Genomic DNA, 27,697 nt, shown 5'->3' with positions numbered 1-27,697 from the left:
AATTTTTTTTCTTAAAATGCCCATAAAACTAGCTGTTATGTAGTTGTTGAAAAAGACAATTTTTTTGTTTTCAAAACTTTTTATTTTTTTAATTATAAAATGACCAAAGTACCATCGAATAGAACCGTTTATATGGATGGCTATTAGGATCATTTGACTCTCGGTCGACCGTTTAAGTCCAATGATCGATCAGTAGCTTATGGACTACCAAATCGACGATTCCAATTTCCAAAAGGTAGGAAATGGAATTGATCATTTTGATTTAGTTTAGAATTGATAGGAGGAATTACGAGCAGCGGTAAACATGCAAATCTAATAAATTACCAAATCACTAGAACAATGAAGCAGAGGAGAAACAAATTGCGGTGTTTGACTAAACGATGCAAAGAACGCCGTTCCCGACCAGGCGGCGGTGCCGTGAGTCTGGTTTTAGAATCTCCAGCCGTAGTCCTCTTTCTTCGGCAGCGAGTCGCCCAGCCGTCCACCCATTGCGTCGTTGACTTCCCCGCTCGAACTGTTGAGAAGAGAAGTGAATGTGAATCTGGTGTGCACATCAGCGTTTTGGTTCCCCGAAGTTGGATCGAAAGGAAAACTTTGTGCCTGTAAATCTTGGGTCTGGTGCATGCTGTTGCTGACGTCTCCGAAGCAATCGCCGGCAAATCTTGGAGTACTCTGTGCGACGTAGTTTCCCTCCATGAACATCGTCGCGTGCAGAGCATTCTGATCCATGGACGCGGCAGCTTGAGGAGCCATCGAACCGCTTCTCTGATGAGCAGGATGCAGAGGAGACTGCTGAATCCGGTTTGGAGCGGAAGCTGGCTGCAGAGCATTGGCTTGCATCTGGATCTGAAGCTGCAGCCGGTTCATATCAGCCTGAGCTGCTGCTGCTGCATGCATCGGGAGATTGGCGTCGTAGAAGTTGCAGAGTTCACCTATGGACTTGTGACCACCAGCTGCGACTCCAATTCCAGCAACGTCAGGTGAAACAAGAGCAGGTCCACCACCATTCATGATTGGCTTGTCGAGACGGGCCGCAGAGAGAACGGCGCTTCTTCTGTTATCATTCACTTGGAACCCCAGAAACTGAGACTGTGGCTGACTCATGGCGTTGCGATACGCACAGTGGATCTGGTGAAGAGCTCTCGAGCCCGGGTCGAGGAAGCCGTGGGTGTAATCGTGGTGAGGGCATCGAGGGTGATCGCATGTATAGATCCGTTGGTCGGGCTCATCGGCTGCCACCCTCTTTTGAGAGTAATCCGCCATCATCTGATCGTGGTATGGAGAAAGACGAGCTCCGGCCTCCTCCTTCCCAGTGCCCGACTGCGCCGCGATCTGGTCCAGGAGACCGGCATTTGGGACGTTCTCGACTTCTTTGACGTCGTAGTCGCTGGGGCTGCTGCTCACGGACGCAGTGTAGAAGTGGGAATGCCCAGTCGCGTCGGGGAGCGATTGGCCATGCAGCAGCCGGCTCTCTTGATCGAGCACCGAGTTCCAGAGCATGCTTTCCTTTGCCGTCATCTTCTCTTGGAGGCACTTGGAATGCCGGACGAGCCTCCTTATCTTCTCGAGGTTGGGCGCCATGTGCTTGATGACAGCGATGAGTACGCTCGTCTTCCACGCTTTCCGGAGGTCGTGCGGTTTCCGGTACGGCGGCGGACCTTGGTCCTCCGGGAACCCCATCTCGGGCCACCAGTCCTCCTTTGTGGTCGGCCACCACGGCGGCGGAACCCCCCGCTCGAGCGGGAACCGTCGCTGCGGAGGATCACAGTGCTGGATCAGAGCAGACAGCAGGGAGCCCAGCGTTGTGTCCTGCAGCTCGAGCAGTATCTTGGAGATGGAGATCTGAGGAGTGCTGTCGGCGTCGGGCACAAGGACCGGGTGCTCCATCCGGTACCTCTGCAACGCCGCCGGACCGTTCCGGTCGAATCGCACCTTCTCCTTCCACCAGGCTCTCAGGCTGTCGGAGGCGCCGCTCACCGGCTTGCCCTTCTCGGGGATGATGCCGTAGACGAAGCCTTGGGCGTTGCAGACTTCCGTGAGCTTGATCATGTACCTTAGAATCCCATCCTGGGCTCGCGACATCTTCTTCTTCCGTGACTGCTCCTCCAGCTCACTCAGAGTGGCGGGATCAGTCGAGTGTTGCCGCTTCCTGCTCTGCTTCCCGTCCCTGATGCGTTTCAGCCGTGCCTTCAGATGCCATATCTGTGCCTCGATATCTTCCACTTGCAGGTCGTCATCGTTCTCAGCGTCATCCGGCGACTGCGCTGCCATGTCTTCCGGCCTAGAGGAAGGTCCGACCTCGTCAGCAGGCGGGAGGGCAGAGTTGGAGTCCACGTTCTTGCGAGCTTCGGAGGGCAGAGCTGGCGTTGTATCACCAGAGCGCACGGTGACCTCCATGGCTCACGAATTCTCTGATGAAGTAGATCAAGGCTGACAGGTTGACGATGGATGTAGTACACCTGCAATGCCTCAAAAACATATACGCTTGTGATCAAGGTATAGTAGAAAAACCCTAATGAGGAGGATTAAAGACACGTTAGAGAGCCATGGCACATGATCATACAATGTCTAGTGATGACAACTTAACTCAAAGAGGAACTGCTTTCTTTAAGGCTGTAATTTTAGTTCCTCAGAAACTTTTATGGCTTGGTGAGATTTCCAGGACAGCAAATGTCCAAATGAGGCACAGGAAAACATACAAAGACAAATTAAAGATCACTCATAACGCCGGTAAGCATATGAAAATAAAAAAGTGGGACACTGTCAGGTAAAAACATATTGGGAAATATGGGCAGCCTGTGAAGAACAGCCACCTTAGGAAGTCCAAAAGAGGCATTTGTTTCGTAAAGCAGCAGATTTTGATTCTTGTTTACTACGAAAACTGAGTGAGCAAATTCACCTATGCATTCAGTGAAAGAAAAGCTAGTTGGTGGATTTCATACCGATAGATTAACTGGGAAAAAAGATCAAATTTAAATGGATAAGACAGCAGTAACAATTTCAAAGGATGCCTTGGAAGTCAAATCTAATATAAACATGCATACTTATCAACCCTGTTAAAATCGACCATTTAGCAGCAAAGAAATGGGTTGAAAGCTAATAATAAAATGGCTGATCAGGTTCTTACGTAGCCCATGCAATCATCCGACATGAGGAAGAAGACGAAAACAAGCGGAACTATTGGAGAAAACACTAGTGTTGTACGTTAAGATTGGATTCTTACAGCGTAGCAAAACCAAGGTCTCGGAGGCGAGAGAGAGAGAGAGAGAGAGAAGAAGAAGAAGAAGAAAACGGCAGCGAAAGAAAGAAAGAAATCAGTCAAAGATGGCAAGCAAGCTAGTGAGAGGTGGAGAGGAGGCACAAACCTTATTGCTGCTTTCAAAGTGAAGGTGAGAGCTGAGGGTTCTTTCAGCAATCAAAGGAACAGCTTGAAGAGTATATAATATCTGTCTCCCTCTCATGCGAAAGGGTGTATATATAGTGCACTCCAATCCAACGGCAGGCAAATCCACTCGGAGATATGCAGATATGCTAAGCATCCCAACACAAGTGGTGTGCATTTACCATCACACCCTTTTATGTTTGGATGTCTGATGATATATGCATTTATTTGTCATTATTTGATATAATTTTGGAACATTTTGCAATATAGTACGTTATTCCTGCATAATTTGTGTTGAGATATAAAAATTTCCTATTTGCAATATAAAAATTCCCTATTTGAAGATTCCTGCTATAATAAATTATCAAATTGGCTTGAGACTTCATCAGATGGTAAGTGTCTCCTTTTTTCTTTTTTTTTGTGGGGGTAAGTATAGTAAAAACATGTTCATTATTATTAAAGCCTACAAAAAATCATGGAAAGACATCCATCCAGTGTTGAGGAAGAGCACAAACTCCACAAGTAGTTCACATAGATAGATAGACTATCATATGAGTCATATTTATTGTCATTAAAAGCCTATAAAATTGTTTACCATTAGCTACATCCATTATCCCTTAATTATCATATTCAATCTTGCGCGAGGCTTCTGCCAATACCGTCAGTAATTAAAATATAAATTATATTATAAATCATATTTAATTTACTAAATTCCAAAAAACAATATGCAAATGGTCACACATAACAATAGGTGATTTAGCAAAGAATTATTGGAAGTTGGACAAATCTAAGAAATTACATTGTTATTGTGAAAACATCAAATGCTGCTTATTTTGATGGTATCATACTATAAGTTACTTTTTTATTATATTAAAAACAGTTTCTTTAATAGAAAAATAAAACAAAATTTTCAGTTATTGATACAAAGGGCAATATAATAGTTATTTTTAATGCTTCAAATTAACTATTTTGTGGTGCAAATTTCAGAAAAGGAAACTGAAAATTTCTGCCACATGGCCTCAGTGGATACCAAAGGCAAGGAGGATCTTTGTAAATATAACCAGACTACAACGTTATGACATGCTAATCTGCCCACTCAACTTATGACCTCATCCATTTAAAATAGTACACCACATATTTTGAAAAACAATAATGATAGGAAATAAGTTTACTTAAAAACTTAGATAAAATGTGAATAAAACCTCAAAGGAAGTCTTGATTTATTTGCAAGACGGTGGTTGTGTGATTGTCATCAACAACAACCAGAAGAGTGAGAAATAGAGGTGTGGGTGGAATTTTCCGAGGCAATAATGTCACTTGCCTTACAAAACCTCCCAGGAAAAGGTGCCAAAGTTTATCCAGATTTTGGAAATAAACAATGAAGACTTTTTTTTCTAAAAGAGATTTGTAACAGCGACATAATCCAATCCAACGTAAAGATACGCTGTATTGTTCATTTGAATACCTATAGGTGAATTTTTTTTTTTTATCGTAAGGTATAATACATTTACTCAGTAAATCCAGCACCATTGGCAAGTAGATTTGAGGAAAGATACAGCTCTTTGGAATGGAGGAGGTCCATTTGAGATTGGGAATCATTTAATTCCTCGGATACCATTTGCCATACAAGATTGAGAAGATTTCCCGTGAGGAAATAGAAAGGCATTGAAAGCATTAGATGTAGTGATCAATGAAGGACAAGAGGAAGGTGAGCAAGTAAAATAATAATCATAATCATAATCATAATCATAACAATAATAACAATTACTCACTCATTCATGTGGCTGGTTTTTGGTCCCAACTCTGATCGAACGCAACCTCTTCACAATCTTCTCTCGCAGATGCAGGTGGGACACAGGCTGATCCAGGAGATCTCCACTAGAAAAGGGGCAAATGAATTAGAGAGAATAATGACAACACACTGCAGCTATAATGCTTAAAAACAACAAAAAAAGGGCTGAAGTTGACGATCATGCTTCTGATTGCAATCATATTACACTACACCAAATCACAATGTTTATTGAACTTACATCTCCTGGTTACCACCAATTCTTGAGCAACAAGTTGCGGCTTGGGGATTGCAATCAAAGCAAATATGCCATGTCACTGCTAATAATAATCGTCTAACAGAGCAATAACGTATCAAGCTTAGTCCACCAACCTAAAGTTTAAAGCCTGGGGAAACAACAGAAAATTCAGCTAATCCTATCATGAATCTCAAGTTTCATAGCACCCATAAAATGTCAGTTGGAAGCATTAAAGCATAAAGCATTCCATTAGCCATTACGAGGGCTCCAAGATAGTCAAAGTCCATGAACAGCTTGATGTTTGGCTCACTAAAGGCTCCCTTAAGCTTATTAATCAAAATTAATGACCCATGATTCAATGTAATTTTAAAACTCGACCTTTTCAACCAGTCAAATTTAAATATGACAAAACTCTGACTCATTTAGGTTCACAAGTTGACTCATCACCAAGTAGATCGTGCATAAACTTTTGAACAAACTCATCCATAGACTCGTGAATTTGCTCATTCGTAGGCTTGTGGGCATAAGCTACAACATAGTTGCCATTAAATTATTTAGTAAGATTATAAATAGACTTAGAAATCAACCATCAAGTGTAAGCTTATAAATCATAATTACTTATTTGTATGATGTGAACTTCAAATCCTATTCAAATCACAGTTACTGGGAAACCTGTTTGCCACTCAGAAATAGTATTTCATTAAAACCAACTTAGGATCTGATTCAGCACTTTCTTCAAAGTTTGTGAAGATCATTTCTTAAATTGGTTTCCCACTTTGGGAACCATGGTCCAGATGGTTCAACTTCCCAATTTCGGTGAAATCTGACTATTTAGAGGATTGCTGACCTAGGAATAAGATTCCAACCATTGTTCGAAAATTTCTTCCAAGTAATGTTAACTTTGTTGGAAAGTTCAATTTCTGTTCCATAATCTGTCTTGGTAAATTAGCTCCCCACCTTCAAAAATAAACTGTGGTCATCACAGGGGAATAATAATAGCAACTAAAGAAGTACCATAATTAAGTACACCGATGCGAACATATATCCATGCTTGAAAATTGATATGGAAGATTAAAAAGGGTGTTTCGATGCATAAAGCTTCTGATGCAGAGTCTGCAAGGAGTTAATGCATATGGCTTATCCTTACGAGCAGAGAAGTTATTTTCACACTTGAAATCCAATTCACCTAGATTGCATGACACCTAAGTAGACCTAAAAGACAGCTAAGTGCACAAGGCTCCCAACAGATGTAGTGCATGTGCTCTGTATATACTAACAAACAGATCACATATGTCCTTGGTCATTAGGCTAAAAAACAAAAGACCAAGATATCTTTTCTTGTAAAAGAGAGGTGCAGAATAATTATATTATCTAACGTGCAAGGAAGGAACTACATAAAGAGCACATAAAAAAAACAATAAAAAGCACAAGACGATGCAGATAAAGGGCCAATTAATGTCCCAATTGAAACTTCGAGCTTTCCTTAGCTAACAAGAAGGCTCTTATATATTATTTTAGCAACCATCGATGACATAATCAGTCTATTGCTGAAATAAAATCAGAAATTTTAAATTTTGTCCCTCTGGTCACCGATAATTTCACTGAAAACCTTGAAGTACAAAGTAACATAGATACCCACCTAAAATTTGGAAACTTCAAACAAATGCCTCCCAGTCATCTAATGCCTTCAATATATCAAAATTTAATTGTTATGAATAATACTTTTAACGCTACAAACTTATCAAACGTAACTTTTACTGTCTTGGACTGAATAGTTTGCTAAAGGTAATGATATCTCAGGTATAGAAGATGATTCAGCACAGAAAATGCTATATATTTGGACAGAATTACCCCTCAAATACTTCAAGGGAGATGCAGTCTCTCACAGGCCTGCGGTGCAGGATTCACATAAGCGGTGATATCACCCCTAGCTGTTCTCAGGAGTGCTTCAGTCTACTTATATGTGAAAGCAGTGTTATCACATATGTGAAAATTACTGCACATATGCAGTCCACAAAAGAATGAAAATGTGATCACAATGTGTAAATTTTTTTTTCCTCAGTGTAATAATTTCTTCGTATCAGTTTATGTGGTACATGATTATATGACATTCATCACTTGGACCTTTACTCATTTACTAATCAAGTAAACAAGTTCTTAAATGAGTATACACGTCATCCTGTAGATATCAATAATTTGGATTTGGTTATAGATCTCTTCATATATTCTTAATTTCAATTGAATAGCATATGTTGCAGCACATGCTTTCGACACACCTATGCACTGCATGCTGTCTTCATGCATGCATACTGCAGCCGCTTTCTAGAAGACAGCTTAGTGTTATAAATAGATAGTAAAACCAGCATTTCTAGCGTACAGCATTATAAAGATCAAGAGTCATACCGGCATCGCTGAGACAGGGAATGAAACCCAAGCTTATCAGTAATTTCGGCTGTATTCATTGTGCTGGGACTATCTTGCTTATTTGCAAAAACAAGCAATACAGCATCAGGTAACTCATCCTGCAGATGAACCAGAACAAAATCTCTTATTAAAATTATGACAGAAAATCAAGTCAGGAAATAAATAAATAAAATAAACAATCATCAATAGTTGACATTTTAATTTCCACTAAAAGACTATGGATCATAATCTCCAATGAAATTGAATAAGAGATTCCACATCTGAGAGCTGCACCAAAAATTAAACAAAGCAAGTTTTTTTGACAGTCGCCACTTGACACAGCCATTCCACTACAGACCTACTTAACAGTTCAGTCTTGTCTGGATGGTAACTATCTGCAGGTATGCAGGCATGTTTCTGGCATATCTATCCCACTACAGACCTACTTAACTATTGGAGTTTTAGCTTGAGTGAGATATTCATCTCAGTTAAGATGAAAATGAACAAGAGATTGCCGCAATACAGTCAAAATATTGTTGCTGTGAATCTGTGATCATACAATATGAATAATATGTGTGATCATAGAGTCAGCAGAATCTCCAAAACATTGCTGCAGTCATTTTGAAGGCTAACATTCTAAATTTGGAAGTCACATCGGAACCTAACAAATGAAAAATGAAATCAAAATTCCAGAGGGTCACCACTGTTCTCAAATTAATATCCAACCCTCATGTTATTACTACTGTTTCTTCTTAATCCTGATGTTCCACCAACTCCAATGCACACCCTTCCTCTGGATCTTTCACGTGGATCCAACAATCATCCTAAGCTGGATTTTTTAATGGCCAGTTATGATTACAAGCAAAAGGACAAACAAAATAGAGGACATTTGATTTAAAATAAACGTTGAAGACAATGTTGAAGATACGCTTGCATGAGTTACGTCCAACAATCAGAGGGTACTAGATTGTCATACAGCACACCTTCGCCACATTAGAGCAATAATAATATTTAAGACCAGATCAATTCACCTCATTAAGCATCCTATGGAGTTCATCCCTTGCCTCGATAATACAGTCTCTGTCATTGCTGTCGACAGCAAAAATAAGGCCCTGAATATTTTGGAAGTGGTAACTCCATAGAGGTCTGACAATACACCCAGAAGATAATAAACAAATAAGTACAAATTAAGCTCCAGTTCATTCATGAACCCTTAGTAGGCAAATAAGACAGTATTAAAAAAGTGACGGTCAAGCTCAAAATCAGTAATTTTCAAGTCTAGAATGTATCATGCTCTCGAATCTAAGAAACCACCATAAACATGGGTGTTCCATGAAATCTGAACTACACTTCAAACTTCACCCAAGTCAAAGCAATGTCAAGCATAGTCCAACTTACCTTATTTTGGCCACCAACATCCCAAATGGTGAAACTAATGTTTTTGTACTCCATGGTCTCCACATTGAATCCTGGATCCAAGAACAAGATATTGGAACAAAATGTATGTACAACATAACACAAAACTTATAATGTTGATAATAACAAGACCATATGATTTCACAAGCACAACCCTTCCTGCCTGCATGGATGATTTGTTACCCCAAGGAGAAAGTTGCATTTTTAGCTTATGAAGACAAATAAGTCAAACCCTAAATAAGAAGTTTCGATACCACTTGCAAACTCCATATGAGTATTGTCTAATAGCATCACTAGATCATAAAATAATATGCAATATCCTTCCATGAAATAATGTCATTAAATACCTGCAATTTTGAAAAGAATATTTAAGGTGAAGATGATTTGCAATAATATTAAGTTCTATATAAAGGAACATGTAAAATTGGTTTACTCAAAATCAAACAAAGTGTGGATAGAAAATTAGTATTGAAAAATAAATATTCAATACTTAATGTGCATCAAAGAGCCCTTCAATCAATAAAGATTTGTCAAACTTTGAACCAACAAGTGTGGACAAGTGAGCCTTTGGATGGACTCCGGGCAAACAAAAACTAGTTTTTTCCTTTTTTTCAACTTGAATGAAGGTATGATCCAAGCCAACTTCAAAGATGTGAAATTGATATCATCTGTGCATGAAATGATCCACAGCTTAACTCTAATAAGTGCTGTGTTCATTCAATTATAGTATCCATGCAGTAAATTCATGTAATTTCCTTGGCAGCAAATAGAGACCATAAAGCTTGAGGTCACATACAGTGACCACACATATCTATCCTTTCAAAGTTCAAAATTATCATATTTCTATCTCCAAATTCTCATATATATGTATATACATACATATATATATACATACATGTATACATATATATATATATATATACATATATGTATATACATACATATATATACATACATATATAAATATATACATACATATATGTATATGTATATACATACATATATGTATATGTATATACATACATATATATATATATATATATATATATATGTATGTATATATATATATATATGTATGTATATATGTATATACATATATAGATATATATACATATATATATCCGTCAAAATATATAAGTATTGTATATATATCACTCTCATTAGCATCAGTCCAATAAATTAAGGTTCATTACCACTAATTATGGTTATCAATGAGTTTGTAAAGATTATTAAATTTAAATATCTAAAATGATCTGTATACAATCATTAATAACCATATTTCCTAAACTTAAATTTTTAGGGTTAAACACAAAAATTACTAATTTAAGAGGGATATATATATAAAGAAATGTTAACGTTAACTGGAATCTCAACGTCACTGTGGTGAGTATCAACTGAAGAAGATGATCATAATGACATACTGATGCTTGTTTAATTTTGCAAGTATGTAAGTGCTAAACTAACAAACAATGGGAAAGAATAAAAAAAATGGACAGGGCATGGTTGCTCACCGAGAGCGAGGATGGTAGTAGCGATCTCTCTCCGAGCTTGAGCTTGTACAACAAGATCGTGGTTTTACTGGCCGCATTAAGCCCAACCATCAAGATCCTCATCACCTCCTTCGCGAACAGCCGGCTAAACAGTCTCGTTCATCACTAATAAACGGAGAAGGGCAAAGGGCTTCAAGAAACTCTACTCCCCACATGAAATCTAACGGAAGACACAGAAGTCGCCGAGATTGGCAAGAGAACATCGAGAACGAGAGGAAAAACTCAGATCAGATCGGACCATCTTCGCCCTGAAGTCAGATCGGACCGAAACGGAGATCGAATCGAAGAGGGCGAGAGTAGAATTACCTAAAGATTTCTCGACCGACGCTCCTCCGTCGAGTAAGAAGAATGAGGGGGGAAGAGCGGTACGCTGGGGGCGCCATCGTCTCGCGCATCCGCTGGTTTGTTGGGGAATGGCCGCGAATGGGATGCCTTCCCGCGTCGACTACGTGGCATATTAAAGCTGCTTCATGTGGGGCCCAACTAAACAAAAATGAAAGGGAACCCTAAGGACAATTTACCCCTAAAACCGTCAATAATTAGGGAGCGGCAGTACGAATAGGTCAACAATGCTATTAACCTCTAATAGTTACTATAAATAAAAATACATTACTCAAATATATTTATTATAAGATTAATTTTTGAAAATAAAAAAAAATTTCGTATAGTACGAGAAATTTTCATACAGCACTCTAACCTTGTGAAAAGATCATTTTTATATCCTCGTCAAACTTATCATCACGTGCTCCTTTTTGGACCACCACCCTTATGCCCTTGTCGAATCCCAACAGAGTCACCTTCCCTCTCCATCTACCCCACTAGATCCATTATGTTGTCACCTTCGTTGATTCCACTAACCTCTTTTTTTTGTACCTCACTTATAAATCTCACGTCCTTTCTTTCATCATGCAAGGGATACATGTAGGTACATAAGTTTAGGGTCAATAAGGTCAATGGAGGAGATAGTAGCTTTCGCATCTCCTTTTTCGCACAAGGCTGGTCCGAGTGATAGGTTTGCCGACACAAAGGGGAGGGAAAGTGACTACTGGGTTCCGATGAGTATGAAGCCTTCGTGAGCAATAAGAGGTTGTTCGAGATGATCGACAGTGGCGCAACCGTGGTTTGAGTGGAGGGCAATAACCGATAGTATGAAGATAGACACCCAACTTTTTTATGTAAAGTTTATTAAATTATATGGTCTTATCTATAAATATATTATGAATATGATTGAATCCTAAGTACGATTATTAACCAATAAAAAGGATGTCTAATTATAATAAGATTCCCTATGTGATAATATTGGTGGAAGAAAATCTCTTAATCAATTATCTTAGATCCTTTGCTCTCGTCTATAAAATGACATAACATCTTAGGGACTCCGTGCGAATAATAAAATATATACATACATCGATACGCAAATACGTGGATATATAATATATTTTGAAAGATTACATATCTTTTTTCATATTCCCAAAAGACAAGTCTAATTCTCTTTATAGATTGATATTACTATAGATTTCAGATACATTAATGACATGCTTATAGATCATATGTAGATTTTCTAAATAGCATCAAAAGTTACGCATCATAAATTTGAATTTATTATTATTTAATTTTATATTTTGATATTAATTTTTTTTATGATGATTTTAATGCTTAATTCCTTTTCTACGGTGAAAATGTTCTAGGAGATCGATTTTTGCATCAATAGCATAACAAGCATTATTTGCTCGAGTTCCGGTGGATGAAGTGTGATGATCAAACATGCCACCAAAAGAAATCTCAAATTCTTCTCCTCCTTGTTCCTCATGAACGCAATAAAAGAAAACAGAATCATGCAGATCCGCGAGCATCGTTCGAATTCCTCGATTTGTCCATGTACCATTTGCTGAGGCGATCTTTAGCAATTAGCACCTACAGTAGGAAAGATTGAATGATCCATAATGCAAGAAGAGAGTAAAAGACGGGCGAAGTTGTGATGGTCTGTCTAGACTTGATTACTTCTAGTTTTCATCTTTTGCTTGATCCAAGTCAGAGAGAGATCACTTGAGAACAGAAATGCCTTTGTGGAAAGAATTACCTGCTGATCCCAGTCAGTCCTCCAAGTAATGTAGATAAGCACTAAAGTTTGGATGCATGTTCCAATCAACATTCCAATCCAAATCCCCTGCATTCATATCGAAAATAGAGTGTGAAGTTATACTGGAAAATTTTGGATCTTTTGATACTTGCAACTTCAGTTATTCAATCTTATTTTACCTAAGAAATCAGTATCTGTTAAATGATCTATGTAGCTCAGACTAATTTAATATTCTCGCACGACATGTACATGAAAATATAATCACTTGCATTTTACGAAGAGAAAGGATATTATGCTAAACCTCCTCGAGACACTAAAAAAGCAGTGGGAGAGGTGTTATACTAATTCTTCTTACCTTGACATGCATATCAATGGCATAACCAAGCACAACTCCCAAAGGTAAGCCGATCAAGTAGTAGCATCCTATGTTTACAAAAGCCACCATGCCTTGCCAGCCCGCACCAATGGCAACACCTATAACAAATTTAAATGGAAGTCAAAAAATGCCCTTGAAAAAGCATGTTCAGTGAGAAAACAAAGAACAAGAAAACATAATTGCATGTCAAAGTTACAGAATCTATTTTTTTGTTTTTAGATCTTAATAGCTTAAGATGTATATGATCTGATTTTCTTATGCTCGACATGCGAAGATAATTGACCAGTACTTTCATCTGTCAGTGTGTGAAACAGTTTCTGCAGAGATCAATGACATATTATAGTTACTCATCCATTTAGGAAATTTCACCTGAAATTACAGGTTGAATGCTGTTCAGCAAAATGGAGAAGGCCAGCAGCGGAGAAAGGTCAGCGACTGCTCCAGCTACTTCAGCATCATCGGTGAATATATAAGCAAGTCTACCTCGGAAAATGAGAAAGAACAGGAAGAACACAAATCCAATGACAAATGATGTGATGACCACATTGACTATAGCGAACTTTGCCGCTTTGGCACTCCCTGCGCCCAGTTCATTTGCCACTCGAACTCTGGGACAGCAAAAGAAATAATAAGATGTTGGTTAATCCAAGTTGTCTCTGATATGATGGACCAGAAAATATTGAGTGAGGAAGGAAAATATATTATTCTGATGGGTTATACCCTGCTGCTGACAAGAAACCAACAGATATCATCATCTCCCATCCATTAATGTTGAGGCTGTAACAATTAGGCATCCATCAATATTAGAAGTCGGATGTAACGGATAAGAATAGAACAGACTCAGAGTTATCAGTGTACCAGATGGAAAGAGCATCTATGGCAACCTCAGCATTCTTCATATAACCTGTGAGGAGGACCAAGATGGTGTTGTACCAGAGTTCCAAGCTGCAGCAAAATAGGTCCTTGTGAGAGACGGCATACAGTGGGCGAAGTTAAACAGAAGGAGATTATTACCAAAGCATGACGCCGGAGGATAGAGAGAGCTTAACAATCGCCCAAAGGTCCAAGAATGCACTGAAAGAGAAACCTGTCCAAGTTTCGGGGCAGCCTCCAAAAAACACAAATGCAAGCTGACCCAGTACAGGAATCCACATTGCAAGGATCATCGAGCCCATTACGCCGGCAAGTCCCAAGTTAAGCTTCGTAACCATAAACCATGAGAGGAAGATATGCAGAGTGAGCGTTGCGACTGCCAAATATGTGATGATGACGTTCTTGCTTTGCGCCTGGAGATACATCTGAAGTGTGAATCCCCATACAAAGGAGAAGAAGACAGGAATGAACCAATGTGCCACGGTGCCAGCCATCTCTGCGATGGATTCCTCTTGGCCAATAAGCTTTAGTAGCGGAGTCGTAAAAATGAAGACGGGCGTCAACAAGAAGGCACATGAGCACAAGACGATCCAAGATCTTTGCAGATAAATGCCCAGCATGTGGTACTGTTTTGCGCCGTAAGACTGCCCGCAGAGGGTCTCCAATGCACTTGCCATTCCAAGCTGCAAAATGGAAGTTGAGCTCAAGCTATACTTCACATCGGTACACTCTCATAATCTACCATTCATGAACAAAGTTTTCAGTCACAGACACCTCGTCTGCAGCTAATGCAAATCAAAAGTGCTAATTGTAGTTAGATATGCATTTATATGTATGCCAGTAGAGCAGCTGTACATTTGCAACAGTATATGTAAACAAAAAGATTTTCTTCACTGTTCAGAAAGTTTGTACGGTGCTCTGATCTGCTCTCTTTTAAGTGCATCTCATTTAATAGATGAAGAAAACATTGAAATAACATAATGGTAACAAAATCAACCAAGTTGTACCGCCCACCCAAACTGAGGGATTCTACCTGGAACTTCTGCTACCATTTAGCTCTGCAAAATAACTAAGATAGTAAATGCAGTAAGAAAACTGTATGACAGTAACAGCTGTTGCAAAGCAGGAATTAGAACTGTCCACTTTGGAATCCCATCTAATGTGAATTGGATGGTTGCAATCGAGACTTAGAGAATGGGGCAGCTTTTGCTTGCTATCTATCGAGACTTGAATAGGAATCACCCACTCACTACAAACTTGTTTAGAGGTCACACAGTTTGGCACATTAATCCACAAACTTGCCAATATTATGGGAAGATACATTCGCTATAAACTTTTTTCTTCACCAGCATTCACAACATATATCTCACACCATATTGCTCATATGTTTATAGCATTTTTCATAGAACAGTAAGCGTCAACCCAACTTTGCAACCAAGAGGTCCATATTGCCTGGCAGCATGAACATCCTTAACCCAGAAGAGCCCCACGATATGAGATAATAAACCAATATCCATTAAAATTTTATGGATATTAGTTTTTTTTTAACATAAATTAATTATTCATCTTCAAATATACCAAGTTAACAAATTGAAACAAAAGTTAGTAGGAAGCTCACAACCCTATAACCCCGATCATTGACTAATTTCTATATTTTGCTATTGGCGTTACAAGTGTTAGAGTTGATCCTAAGAAATTTACCAAAGATAATTTGACAACACAATAAAGACAATAAAGCAGAAAAATAAAAAAGACAAGGACACCACATTTATATGGTTCGATCAATTGACCTACGTCCATAGACGGAGGAGTAGCAAAACTCTACTATAAAAGAGACAATTATAAATGTCTTAAGAAAATATTCCTAGACCATAAAAACATATGAAACTACTGAACTATAGCCCAAACTATTTTAAGTAAGTGTAGACATAATAAAAATTATATCTAAAGTAAATAATTAGATTTTTCTTATAATGCATCTGATTTCAAAGTCTAGGCTCTTATTTATAGTTGCAGTAAGAGATAACAAGCTTGATTTTACTGATGTGGAATTACGTGAGACGTGCCAAACTAACACCAAGCAAGACCAAGAGATTACATTAGTATTTTTGACTAAAATTATTATGTTGATCAAAATATTTCAAACTGCTCGTGACGGAAAAAGTTAGGTTATCATGGCAAAGGATAATAAGCTGACTTTACATTTTGATCCAATAATGATTCCTTATATCACGTTTTTTTATCCATTTATATATATTGTATATATAAAAAAAAAACTTTTTTTACTATCATGAGTTTCACATGTATCTAACACATTATTTTTTGATTAAAAGAAAATTGATTAAAACTAATCAAAGCATAGAACCGAACCGAACCGTTACTTAGATAGCAACGATTTGTTCTCGTGCGGCCGGGCGATGGTTGGGCTCCGAGACATTAGACCGCAGGGCCCCAACGCACGATCCACTGATCTCAACAGCTGAGGCGTGCTGCCACAACGGAGGCGGTTCCAGGTCGTGCATCGGCCCGGTTCAGTAGCAATCATTACGATCGAAACGATGTCAGTCAAACAACGCAACGTCGTCATCGATCCATGAATGCAACAAATGGGATAACCGTGGCTGAGACGTCGCTATCCAACAGCACCCGTTAATACCAGGTTTTCACAAGGATCAGATGAACCAAGATGATTGATTATGAGTACAAGATGATGAAGGTGAGGGGTGGAAAAATCGAAGTGGATCGATAGAGCTGCGTTGGATGAAGAATTGGAGAGTGCATATGTGCTGCTGCCGGATGCAGATCGGACGGGGAGGAAGGGACGGGGGCGGGGGGGGAGGGAGGAGGATGTGAGGCGTGTGTACATACGAGGATGCCGTTGGCGAAGCGCATGAGGACGGTGGAGACGACGGCGTAGGCGGCGAGCTCGGAGGAGCCGATGTGGCCGACGAACGCCTGGCTGATGACCGTGACGCCGAAGGTGGAGAAGCGGGTGAAGATGGACGGCCCCGCCACCACCCACAGCTTCTTGTTCTCCTTCCACAGCCTCCGCCCCAGCCCCTCCTCGACCTCCTCCTCGTCGCCGAGAAGCCTCTCCCGCGCTCCACCTTCCATCGCCCTTGCTTCTCTCCGTCTACTGCCCCAACAGAATCATTCCGGCATTAAATAGGTGACCACTCCTCCTAATCGCGCAGATTCAATACCATCCATACTCGCCGAATCCACTCGTTGCCTCACCTTCACTGTGATTGCACGAACAGCGGGGTCCGCATTCCAACCCCACTCCAGCTGAAGGTGTGCCGCCCAAGTGGCGCCGATCACTGTTGGTGCGACCGAGCATTGATTAGGAAGGTCACACCGATGTGTGACGATAGCCGAGTAACGGCATGCGGACTCGGATTGGTAGCGTGGCGCACCTCCGAACACGTACTATTTAGGTAGACCGAAGAGTCGAATCATTGGGTGCGTCGTTCGGGCGTTGCCCTTCAAAGCAAGCGAATAAAACTGGGGTCCGAAGTCATGCACCGCGACGGAGTTGGATGATCCTCGATATCCTGACCGATCTCGGGGGTCCGAAATCATGCACCGCGACGACGGAGTTGGAAGATCCTCGAAATCCTTACCGACAACCTCCGAGACATCCGCAAGAGCGCGTGACATGTCTGGCTCGGCAGCATAATCCCGGTTGATGTGTGGTCATCGTTCCACCCCCTTTTACGTCGTCGTCGTCTGCTACAATTCCTGTGGCATCGCTTCGCTGGGGGCAGACGTCAGAAAACTGCTCGCCTGCTCTCGACCGTCATCACTGCGCCCTCCCAACCAATTACAATGGTGTGATTGAGTATAATATTTAGAATATTTTATGTATCAGTTTGGCTCTACGTTGACTGCTTTCACTCGGTTATTACGCAGCCGCTGTCTTCTTCCTGTCTATATATATAGACAGCCGACGAGGACGGAGGAGACGATGTGGTCGATGAAAGCCTGGTAGCCTCGGCTGCCTCGGGAAGGAGCACTCTGGTAGTGGAAAAGTTCACCGAACGAGGGGCATGGCGGTGAGCTGCAGAGACGATGACACGCACTGCTGGAAAGAGAAGTACTCTTCCGTGCGATTGCCACAGCTCCATCCCTTGACGGAGTCAGCCATGTGAAACATGACGAACCACCGTTCAAGATAAGACCACGGAGGCTAAATGGAGAAGGAAGATGACCATGGAAACACGAGCGATCAGAGAGAACATGAAACAGCACTTGCTGTCCTCCATCACCACCTAATTATGTGTGCTTACTGATGAGGATAATAATCATGACAAGACCCGAGCTGATGTCAGCTGTCCCAAATGACACCTCATGTCTCGATCGACCCGACAGCACCTGGTCAAACGGATGAGAACACCGGTCGAGGCGCATTAACGTCCTGCTCAGGTCCAATCCTTCACGCCACGCCAACACCGCTGTCAGACGTGGCCAGGAGTACGATCCTGCTCCTTGCAAAATAGGTACATCAAACACAGTAAGTCATCCTTTAAAAATCTCGCTCCTGAGAGGAGCGGGGGGGGGGACTAAACACACACAAAAAGACCTCTTCATATCATCTGACTTGATCGTCGGAGGGGTCGGGCCGAGCTTCGACCCGACCTGTGTGCAGGTACAAAGATAGAGCTACTTCCTCATTAACGCCGAGGAGAGGGACCCTTCCACGCGGGACGTCCCAACGAGTCTCGACGTGATCTGATCCGCATGGTCGCCCACATCAGCAATCCCGAGAGACCTTGAGCCAAATCCCTGTCGACCCTGAGGCCACGGCATAAAGTTATTTACACTGACACTTACCAAGCACAATCAGTACCTTACTATTTAGAAGTTTCTGAACAACAAAACGTGCAAATAACGATCACCCTTTATAAAAAAAAAAAAAAAAAGGTAAACGAATTGAGTGTTAGAGAAGATTAAAAAAAGTGATCAAAGTTTGAAGAAGCTCACAAACATAATCGGCGGTGAGGATTTTGTCAGCAAGCATTTCAGGACTTATCGCTTATTAGAAAAAAAGAAGAAAATTCGACGTACAAGAAATCCAGAGAAGTCTCTCTCATACTGTTATCGTGAAAGAGTGACATGACGTTGGTGGTAAGTGGTTTCGATGGGGTCCACCTCGGGTGGCTCATTCCTTTGCGGGACCCATGCTTGGAATCGTTTGTATTATGGCGACGTGTGTCTTCCGTCGTGATCACCTTGGGAGAAGTGATGCAATGCCTGACGTAGAAAACTATAGGTGTTGAATAGAAAAAAAAAAGAAATCAAATTGAACCCGAAAGAATGGGTTGATAGCTTCCATTTTGAATGTTATAAATGATTTTAGTGAATCAAATTAAATTAATTTTGTTTTTTTATTGTTTGAGTTTTATAAATTGACGATCAAATTAGGTATATAATAATAATATTGACTCAATTTTAATGTTATGATTTTATGTTGTGGGTCTAATTTTGGTTTAATTCAATCGATTTATCCAATCGAATTGATTTATTCAAAATATATATATGTTTTTTAAATTATTTAAAATTATAAATTAGTTAATAAGTTAATCGAATCCAACTAACTAATATTGAACCGATTTGGTAAGGCAAATCCAAATCCAAATCGAATCTGTTTTGGTTTGATTTTAACGAACGAGTTTGACCACCAATGAGGAAAATTACATGGAACGATGTATTTGAATCCTATGTGGACCGATTCGGTGATTGATATCGTCAGACTTGACCACTGATTTGGAAGTTGTGCTCCAATTAGATTCAGCCAAATCAATTACTTGCTCTCGGTCAAGTGTTGGACTTTTTGTCCATCTCATTGTCTTCTAACTCCATCTGATCTATCGATCACAATTTCTTTAATGTCATGTATATTTACATATTTAACACTCACGGGTAGGTGGAAGAATGATTTATATCCTATATAATATGACAATTTGGTAGCACGTGCTTCGGCAATGTTCCACACTCACCATAGCACCGACGTGGAACTTCAAAGTCAATGTGGCAGATCATATCGGTGCAATGCCTTGGACTCATACAACACGACCATCCCTCTGAGCTATACAAGGTCGTGCAAGCGATGTCATCGGGTACGAAACTGTCTAGGAAGGTTCGGAACGACGTCGTTAAGTATAGAGCCACCCTGGAATGCTTGAGACGGCGTCGCTCGATGCAGATCTGTACAGGTCGACCGACGTCATCGCATAAGGCATGGGATGGCCATTTAAGGGGTCAACGATCATTAATATATGGGGTAAGATCGACCTCCATGTGCAAGTATAAAAACTCATCACTTGGCCAGCACCAAGGGGACTTTTCGCACATGCAACTCACTCATGTTTCATTCAACGCTAACTTAAGCTTCGGAAGGATCGAGTCAGGAAACCCTCTCCCGATCTTGACCTGTGTGTAAAGGCTGGTGAGCAGGCAACAAGGCTCATAGTTCAACCCGACCCAACACATGCTTCCGCTTCTCGAGTCTTCGCATGGGTGACTTTGCACATCCAGGATCAGACCGAACCATGCTGACTCCTAGACCACAACGTAAAGGTTCACCAACACCATACATGTACGATTGAATAAGATTTAAATATAATACCTTTCAATTCAATGTCAGCGTATCAAGATCATTCCATCTAAAAACTTAAATGGAAGATAAGATAATAGATCTTAAATTGTGCTATATATCCAAAGATAAACCGGGAGAGAAAATATTAGAATTTTGTTTTGGCGTGCACTTACTATTTTCTAAATAATACTTCTTTTTATGTTATTAGAAATCTCTTTGTCTTTAGAATCTAGCTTTATCTATATAGAGGATGAGTAGGCATGACTCAGATTCCAAAAATCAATTATTTCGGTTCTAGGTTTTTAGAACTGAAATCAAATCGAATTCAAGTCCAATTTCGATTTTGGTTCTAATTCCCTTATACATAAATATAAATAAATATATATATAAATCATATTTTAAAATTTAAACTGAAATCAAATCAAATCGAATTCAGAATTTTAAAATAAAATTATATTTTTATTTTAAAATAAATATAAAAAAATAATTTTATTTTAAAATTTTGATGAAAGTTTCACTTTGAAAGGTGATATGTCTTTTTATTCATGTAGTAACATAAAAATAAATATGTAAAATAAAATCTTTATTATCGGATGTCCCAATCATTTTATAATATATATATATATATATATATATATATATATATATATATATATATATAATTATAAAATAATTAAAATAACTTTATCATTTGCCACTCTTCGGCTCAAAGAATTAGAATCGAATTGCTTATGCTCATTTTCAATTCGGTTCGTAACTAATGAACTATCAAACCAATTTGGTTTTGATTCGGACCATGATTGTACCTAATCATGAGATTACTTCAAAAAATATTTTCTGTAGTTGTTCATATTTATTAACTACATAAACTTAAAATTTGATATTAGTTTGATTTTGATACTATTAATCACTTACTCCTTAGCCATTAACTTGATAGGCTTATCCAAAATGTATAAAAATATATACATCTAACTTTTAATAATCAAATTATGATCTGAGAATAAAGTAATAGTATTACAAAGAGCCTCTTGATTTTTTTTTTTTTTAATTTCAATTGTATTCTATCATCCAACATGAGGGAAAAAAAAAGTAATTTATTGAAAAAAATCCATACTAATGAACTTTTATGAGATGATGTCCCATAATTAGTTTTTATTAAGGAGTAATCTTTTTAGGATGATACCCTCAATGATATCATAAAAAATAGTGATTATCCTTTGACTAGGCTTGACTTTTTTTTTGAGTTTAACATCGATTCAATTAAACTTTAACTATTTAATTAATTTAATTAAGCCTTAGATTAGTTCTTGATTTTCTTAAATTACTCTTTATCTCCTCCACCTCTACTCTCACTCCACCTCCATGTCTCCTTCCCATCTCTATTGGTTTTCTCATCCTCACCCTCTCCCTTGACTTCTTCTTCCTCCTACTCCGCCTCCGCCTTCTCCTCTCCCCATTGGCTTCCTCCTCCTCCCTCTCCTCTTTCATCTACTTCACATTTGCCTCCCCCTCCTCCTTCCACTCTACCTCCATTGTCGCCTCCTCCCACTCCACTTTCCTCTCCTCATCCTCCCACTCCAACTTCAACACCACCTCCTCCCATTCCCCTTGGTTTCCTCCTCCTCCTCCTCCCACTCAATCTCAGTTTCCTCATCCTCCCACTCTAACTCCAACACCACCTCCTCCCACTCTCCTTTGGCTTCCTTCTCCTCCCCCTTCTTATCCTTCTCCCACTCCACCTTTGCCTTTTTATCGTCTCATTCTAACTCCAATGTCACCTCCTCATTCTCATAGTTTAACTTAAAAGAAGTTAACTTTGAGTTATACTTAGCACAAATTCAACATAAAAATATATTATTTTAAAAATTAATTATCATAAATGTATACAAAAATAAAAAATATAATACTAAATATATTACATCTCATCTAAGTAATTCCTGAGAAGTTTGGATAGGTTAGGTAAAAATTTAGAGAGTTACACTTAAATTATAATTGTATTACACTCTCTCATAGTTCATAGATTGGTGACTTGAAACAATCTAATTCAAGGATATTATCAAAAAAATAAAAAAAATCTTCACTAAAAATCAATTATAGAATCATTCCAATACTATTTTTTCTAATAAATAAATAAATAAATAAATAAATATATATATATATATAGTCACAATACGCGCATCCGAAAGAAGACGATGGTTTCAATCAAGTAAATTATATTAAGAAGCATCGAAGCAGCTGTCTGAGTTCCACCCTCTCTCCTCTCCTCAGCTCAATCATGAGTTCTGTAAAAAGTCAGTGCAGTAACATGGAATAGCAGTCTCAACACATGCCTTCTCTCCCTGCATGTGGAAGTCCACTAAACTCTTCCTACACATCGCCACCAGGCCACCATGTTTTCTTTGGAACCTTTCAGCCAAAAGAATCCTGTACTTGTTTCCTGGTTCATGTTCTGATCTTGTGCTCTGGAAAGTGACTCCCCTTTCTTGCCTAATCCAACCCACCAACCTCACCTAGATCTAAATCTGCATGTTTTATATGATATCTCTTGCCACTGATCCATCATATGCTCACTGCTGCTTGGAACCAGTGGCTCTCTCACATTACTCTCACAGATCAACCTCACAAGCAGTACCGTGTCATGGCTTCAGATCATGACAGCAATAGTCAAATGAGCATCACATGACCAGCCACTTCCAAGTGCCAAAACCTCCATTAGATAATGGAAGAGACACGATTCCTTCTCAGGGAAACCTATCAACTATCAACCAAGTTTACTGTCTTGCATGGAAGTGGAGTTCTTCTGAATCACCAGCTTCACTGCATCCCATGGCACAAAGATTACCGCGACTCACATGCTGTGCCAATTATCACGAGGCATGGAGATGCTAGTTATTATATAAACGGAATACCTCCACCCTTCTTCAACCATCCCACACAATTGCCTGCTGCACACCAATCGCCATGAGAGCCACCTGCACAGCCGTCTCCTTCCTCTGTGCTTTACTTCTCCTCCATTTCTTTCTCAGCTTCCCATCGCCTCCTCAGAGAGAGTTTAATAGGGAGAGCTCTCGACCCAGGAAGCTGTTGCTGCTGTCTCATGGAGCAGTCGCCAAGCCGCCCGTGATTGCAGTCAGTGCAAGCCTGAGGAGGTTGCCACCGAGCAAGTCGAATCCGAGCCATAACAAGAAGAACAGAGATTAAACTGGAAGGAGAAGACAGAAAGGATTCTCTTCCTGTAATTTTGTAGACAGGTCTCATTTCTTTCTTGGTTTTCAGCTTTAGCTCTCGTGATGCTTCCTATGTAACCCAACGTAGGAAACATTGTTACTGACTGATGCTTTTAGTAGTCGAAGAATTAATGCCCTCTTCAAACTCCACTACAGATTTCTTGGCATGGTGAGCTGGGAAAAGACTGCTACTGAGAAATCAAACCTAAAGTCCATGAACACATCAACACTCAAAACTATCCAACCCAACCCACAGCCTTTTTGCTGGCAGTAAAGAGAGAAGCAGCTTAATAGATGTGGCCATTTCCTAACACGTGTCGTTGAAGGGACAACCACATGGCATTTGTCCTCGTGAATGAGCGATATATATATATATATATATATATATATATATATATATATATATATATATATATATTAGGCTGTAAAGATAAAAACTTACCGATACTACAAAATAGTTAATTTTCATTGGTTAAACATTAATATAATAATATTCATCCTCAAATTAACATTAAATTCATTATGTCAGATCAACAATCAAAATTATAAAACTGAGGAGGGTAATCAGAGAAAATATTGTATGAAAGTTAAAGCCTTTGTCACCTTGATTATGGCACCCAGCCAGCCCAACTGCCAATAACTTCTCTCCAATATTCCATATTATCGGGAATGGCCCTTTTCCAGTTGTTTTCGCACTCTCTCAACTATAACTAGTGGTTTTCCAATTTCGTGAGGCTAATTCTTATTCCAAAGTAAAAAATGTTTGTATGTCATTTTATCATAGATTTAATTTGTTTTACCTAAATGATACCCCTGTGTGTCTGTCTATAAAAATCAATTTCTTCAAAACTTCTTATATATCTTAAGAACATATAATAAAAGATAGTTTTAAAGAAACATTTAATTTGGAATCCCACGAGTAGTTATTTTAGTAAATATTTTAGACAATATAAATTACAAGCATATACTTCACAAGAAAGATTGTATAACAAAGGTTCCAAAATAGTTTACAATAATAAAAAATCTCCATAAGTGCTCACATAATATTATTGTGGAATAATACATTGAATTATCATTAAACACTACCCTAAATGCTGATCCAACTATGTGCTATCGGGATAACTCTTGGGTGTTGTGCTGATTTACATCATTTTATGGAGTCAGAAAATCTCAAAATAATAGTATGGATGGTCTATTTCTAAGTGGTTTTGCTCTACTCAATGACTACATATTATTAGTCATAGATGCCTTACAAGCGAATCACACGAGTGATGACATGTGTGACGTGATACATACTCTTTTTATTTATTAATTATTTATTATTTTTCTCATTTATATTGCTCATTGTATAATGTTCATGGATCTGTAAGGGGAATCGGATCGTGATGAGATTATGATAATGAGACTGATTTGTCTTTAAACATAGACCTTAAATAATCATAGTCGTAGGTTACTCTATAGAGATATCGAGATAACTGGATAGACTGGTGCACTGTATACCCATCTATATGATAGAGGCGATTGATCTCATAGCTTCTCAAGTTGATACATTAACGATACCGTGCAGGTGCTCATTTAAGAATAAGTTCACTGATTGATCCGCTCACGGAATGTTAGATGATTATACCTCATTGTCAAATAGCAATTTTGTCATCTTAGTTGTGTACCGAATCCTTAGACTTGAGACACTAAGGAATATCCTGTATGAGTACTTCACTTTTTGATACCAGACTTATATGTATGAAAGTTCTAGATCTAGCATAATTGGTTATTGAGAGTGACATCCAAACTTACAAAGACAATTGAGTATTGATAGAAGATCATCCGCTTTCGGTGTCGTAAGAGGAATATCCCATGTATTCTTGCTTAGGCAAATCCCTGACCAAGGTCATTTGGATTAAGAGATAATAAGTTCTTAAATAGAATCCGATTAGAGCGAGACTCGAGTAGAAACCATATGGGCTAACAATACCATACCCAAAATACGATCTTTGAGATATTAGATGGATGAGGGACTATAGGTATATGGTAACTAAAGATAGACAAGTCTAATGGATTGGATTCCCCTGTATCGTTTGAGGACTGTGGAGTAGTGATATAGTACATCCGTAGTCGATAAGTCGAGTAAATTATTATGAATATAATAATTCATTGAGCTAGAAGGAGTTATGATAGATATAACTCATGACCAACTCAATATTGGGCCCAAAGGGTCATACACACATGTTGGTGTTATGACGAGTAAAGGTTTAGATATGAGATAACCGCTGGAGTCCCTATTTTATTAGATATCCAATAAGCCCCTAAATTATTGGACCCTATGAATGAGATCCAATAAAAGCTAATGAAAGATTATTGGGTAGAGATCCACTAATCTAAGAGGCTTGAGTAGTTGAATGGAGATCCAATACCCAATAAGGTAGGATCCATTAGAGTTAAGTTGACAAATGACTTTTATAAATAAAAGGGAACTAAGGGGTCATAGACTAAACATCCTTTAGTTTCCATCTCCTATACTCCTCTCCCCTTCTTGATCTTATGGTGCGTGTGAAGAGAGGAGGATATTCGCAGTCTCTACAGTATGGATCACTGTTAGAGAGGAGGGCACTTGACCTCCTTCATCCTCTCCCATAGATCTATAGGATTTCAGGAATATGCAATCTCCCTAGGGAACACATCTTTCTGTAGTTTTTGGTTTTATGATTTTTGTGCACCAATCTTCATATGATGATGAAATCTTCTTTTCGATGAGAAATTTTAGGATTTTATTTTTTGTTCTTTTGCTGTTTATATGATGTCGCTCCAAGATTTCCCAACACATGTAACCTACCTTTATAAGATTAAAATAATTATAAAAGTTAATCAAAATAAGACTACTAAGACTACTATAAGCCTTGTACATGCTATATAAAGTATAAACAAAATTGAAAAATATTGATATATATAAGTATTACACTAAACACCCTATCCACATATTTGTCTATAATATTCTCTCATACTTATTCCTTTGATATCTGCGTCGAAGCCTTTGTGGATATTACATCTCTTCACCTTTGCTAAATCTTTAATTTGCTGCTCTAGTTATAATGTGCCACTTGGCTCCTAGATACTCTCTATCATTATTGTTGAGTAGTTGAACTTTGATATATCACATTGTTATAACTCATCAATGACTTCAACTTTGGTGTAGAGTTGATCGAGTTATACTGATCTTAGTTGATTCATATGGATTCTTCAAATGAAGGAAAAGATCTTCCTTGTCATACATTAGTCTCTTAAATATCTTTTGCCGCTTGAACATGTTGAATGCCTATTGGAGCTTTAATAAGTATCACCTCACTAACTTTAAAGTTTTGAGATTTTTTCTCTATAAAATTTGCCAATTTATTCTTCTTCTATTTAGTTATCACCTTTGAGTAAGTTCTCATCACTTTCTTTTTCGATTGATATTTTGTTGGGAAATAAGGTAGACAATATATTTTCGATAGAATCGATCATCATTGATGAGGATTTAACAACTCTTGTCTTCCACTAAATTTCTTCGAAAAGTCTTTAAACATGTGTAGATCTCCTTTGTTAGATAAGTAAGAGAACTAGAGTACTTAGTTTCACTCATTCTCTTAAGAGTTAAAAAGATAAAAATTATTTGATTTTGTCTACTTCTTCGAGGGTTGTACTTCATGTATCAAGCTAGTTATTAGCCTTTGTATGCTCTTTGCGCATACTTCTAAAGCATCTAAAGTGTTTTACTCCTTGCATTGAGTT

At 38.8% G+C, this 27,697-nt stretch overlaps 2 protein-coding genes across 4 annotated transcripts; both read right to left on the bottom strand.

Moving 5' to 3' along the window:
• Positions 1-299: 299 nt before the first annotated feature.
• Positions 300-11,331, bottom strand: LOC103992478 (ETHYLENE INSENSITIVE 3-like 1 protein). 3 transcript variants are annotated; one of them, XM_065159237.1, is made up of 8 exons: positions 11,085-11,331; positions 10,740-10,938; positions 9,211-9,281; positions 8,844-8,958; positions 7,813-7,931; positions 5,413-5,557; positions 5,155-5,260; positions 300-2,459 (listed from the first exon to the last, which is right to left on the bottom strand). In XM_065159237.1, exon 8 carries the CDS (start codon positions 2,395-2,397, stop codon positions 430-432), a length of 1,968 nt encoding a protein of 655 aa, XP_065015309.1. In that variant the 5' UTR covers positions 2,398-2,459; positions 5,155-5,260; positions 5,413-5,557; positions 7,813-7,931; positions 8,844-8,958; positions 9,211-9,281; positions 10,740-10,938; positions 11,085-11,331; the 3' UTR covers positions 300-429. The 3 variants fall into 3 exon arrangements, with proteins under 3 accessions (XP_065015309.1, XP_065015310.1, XP_065015307.1); XM_065159238.1 differs by lacking the exon at positions 5,413-5,557 and having other exon boundaries at positions 10,740-10,883; positions 11,085-11,319; XM_065159235.1 differs by lacking the exon at positions 5,413-5,557 and having other exon boundaries at positions 11,085-11,297.
• A 1,212-nt stretch (positions 11,332-12,543) lies between these two features.
• On the bottom strand, positions 12,544-17,252 carry LOC135643517 (protein DETOXIFICATION 21-like). Its single transcript, XM_065160564.1, has 8 exons — positions 16,976-17,252; positions 14,249-14,790; positions 14,093-14,179; positions 13,955-14,011; positions 13,604-13,842; positions 13,214-13,332; positions 12,859-12,945; positions 12,544-12,692 (listed from the first exon to the last, which is right to left on the bottom strand). Exons 1-8 carry the CDS (start codon positions 17,219-17,221, stop codon positions 12,612-12,614), a joined length of 1,458 nt encoding a protein of 485 aa, XP_065016636.1. The 5' UTR covers positions 17,222-17,252; the 3' UTR covers positions 12,544-12,611.
• Between the last annotated feature and the right edge of the window lie 10,445 nt (positions 17,253-27,697).

Source organism: Musa acuminata, chromosome BXJ3-7, assembly GCF_036884655.1.
Source record: "Musa acuminata AAA Group cultivar baxijiao chromosome BXJ3-7, Cavendish_Baxijiao_AAA, whole genome shotgun sequence".
Taxonomy (NCBI): Eukaryota; Viridiplantae; Streptophyta; class Magnoliopsida; order Zingiberales; family Musaceae; genus Musa; species Musa acuminata.
Note: the sequence above shows the minus strand (reverse complement) of the source record. Positions and strands in the feature narration are given on the sequence as shown.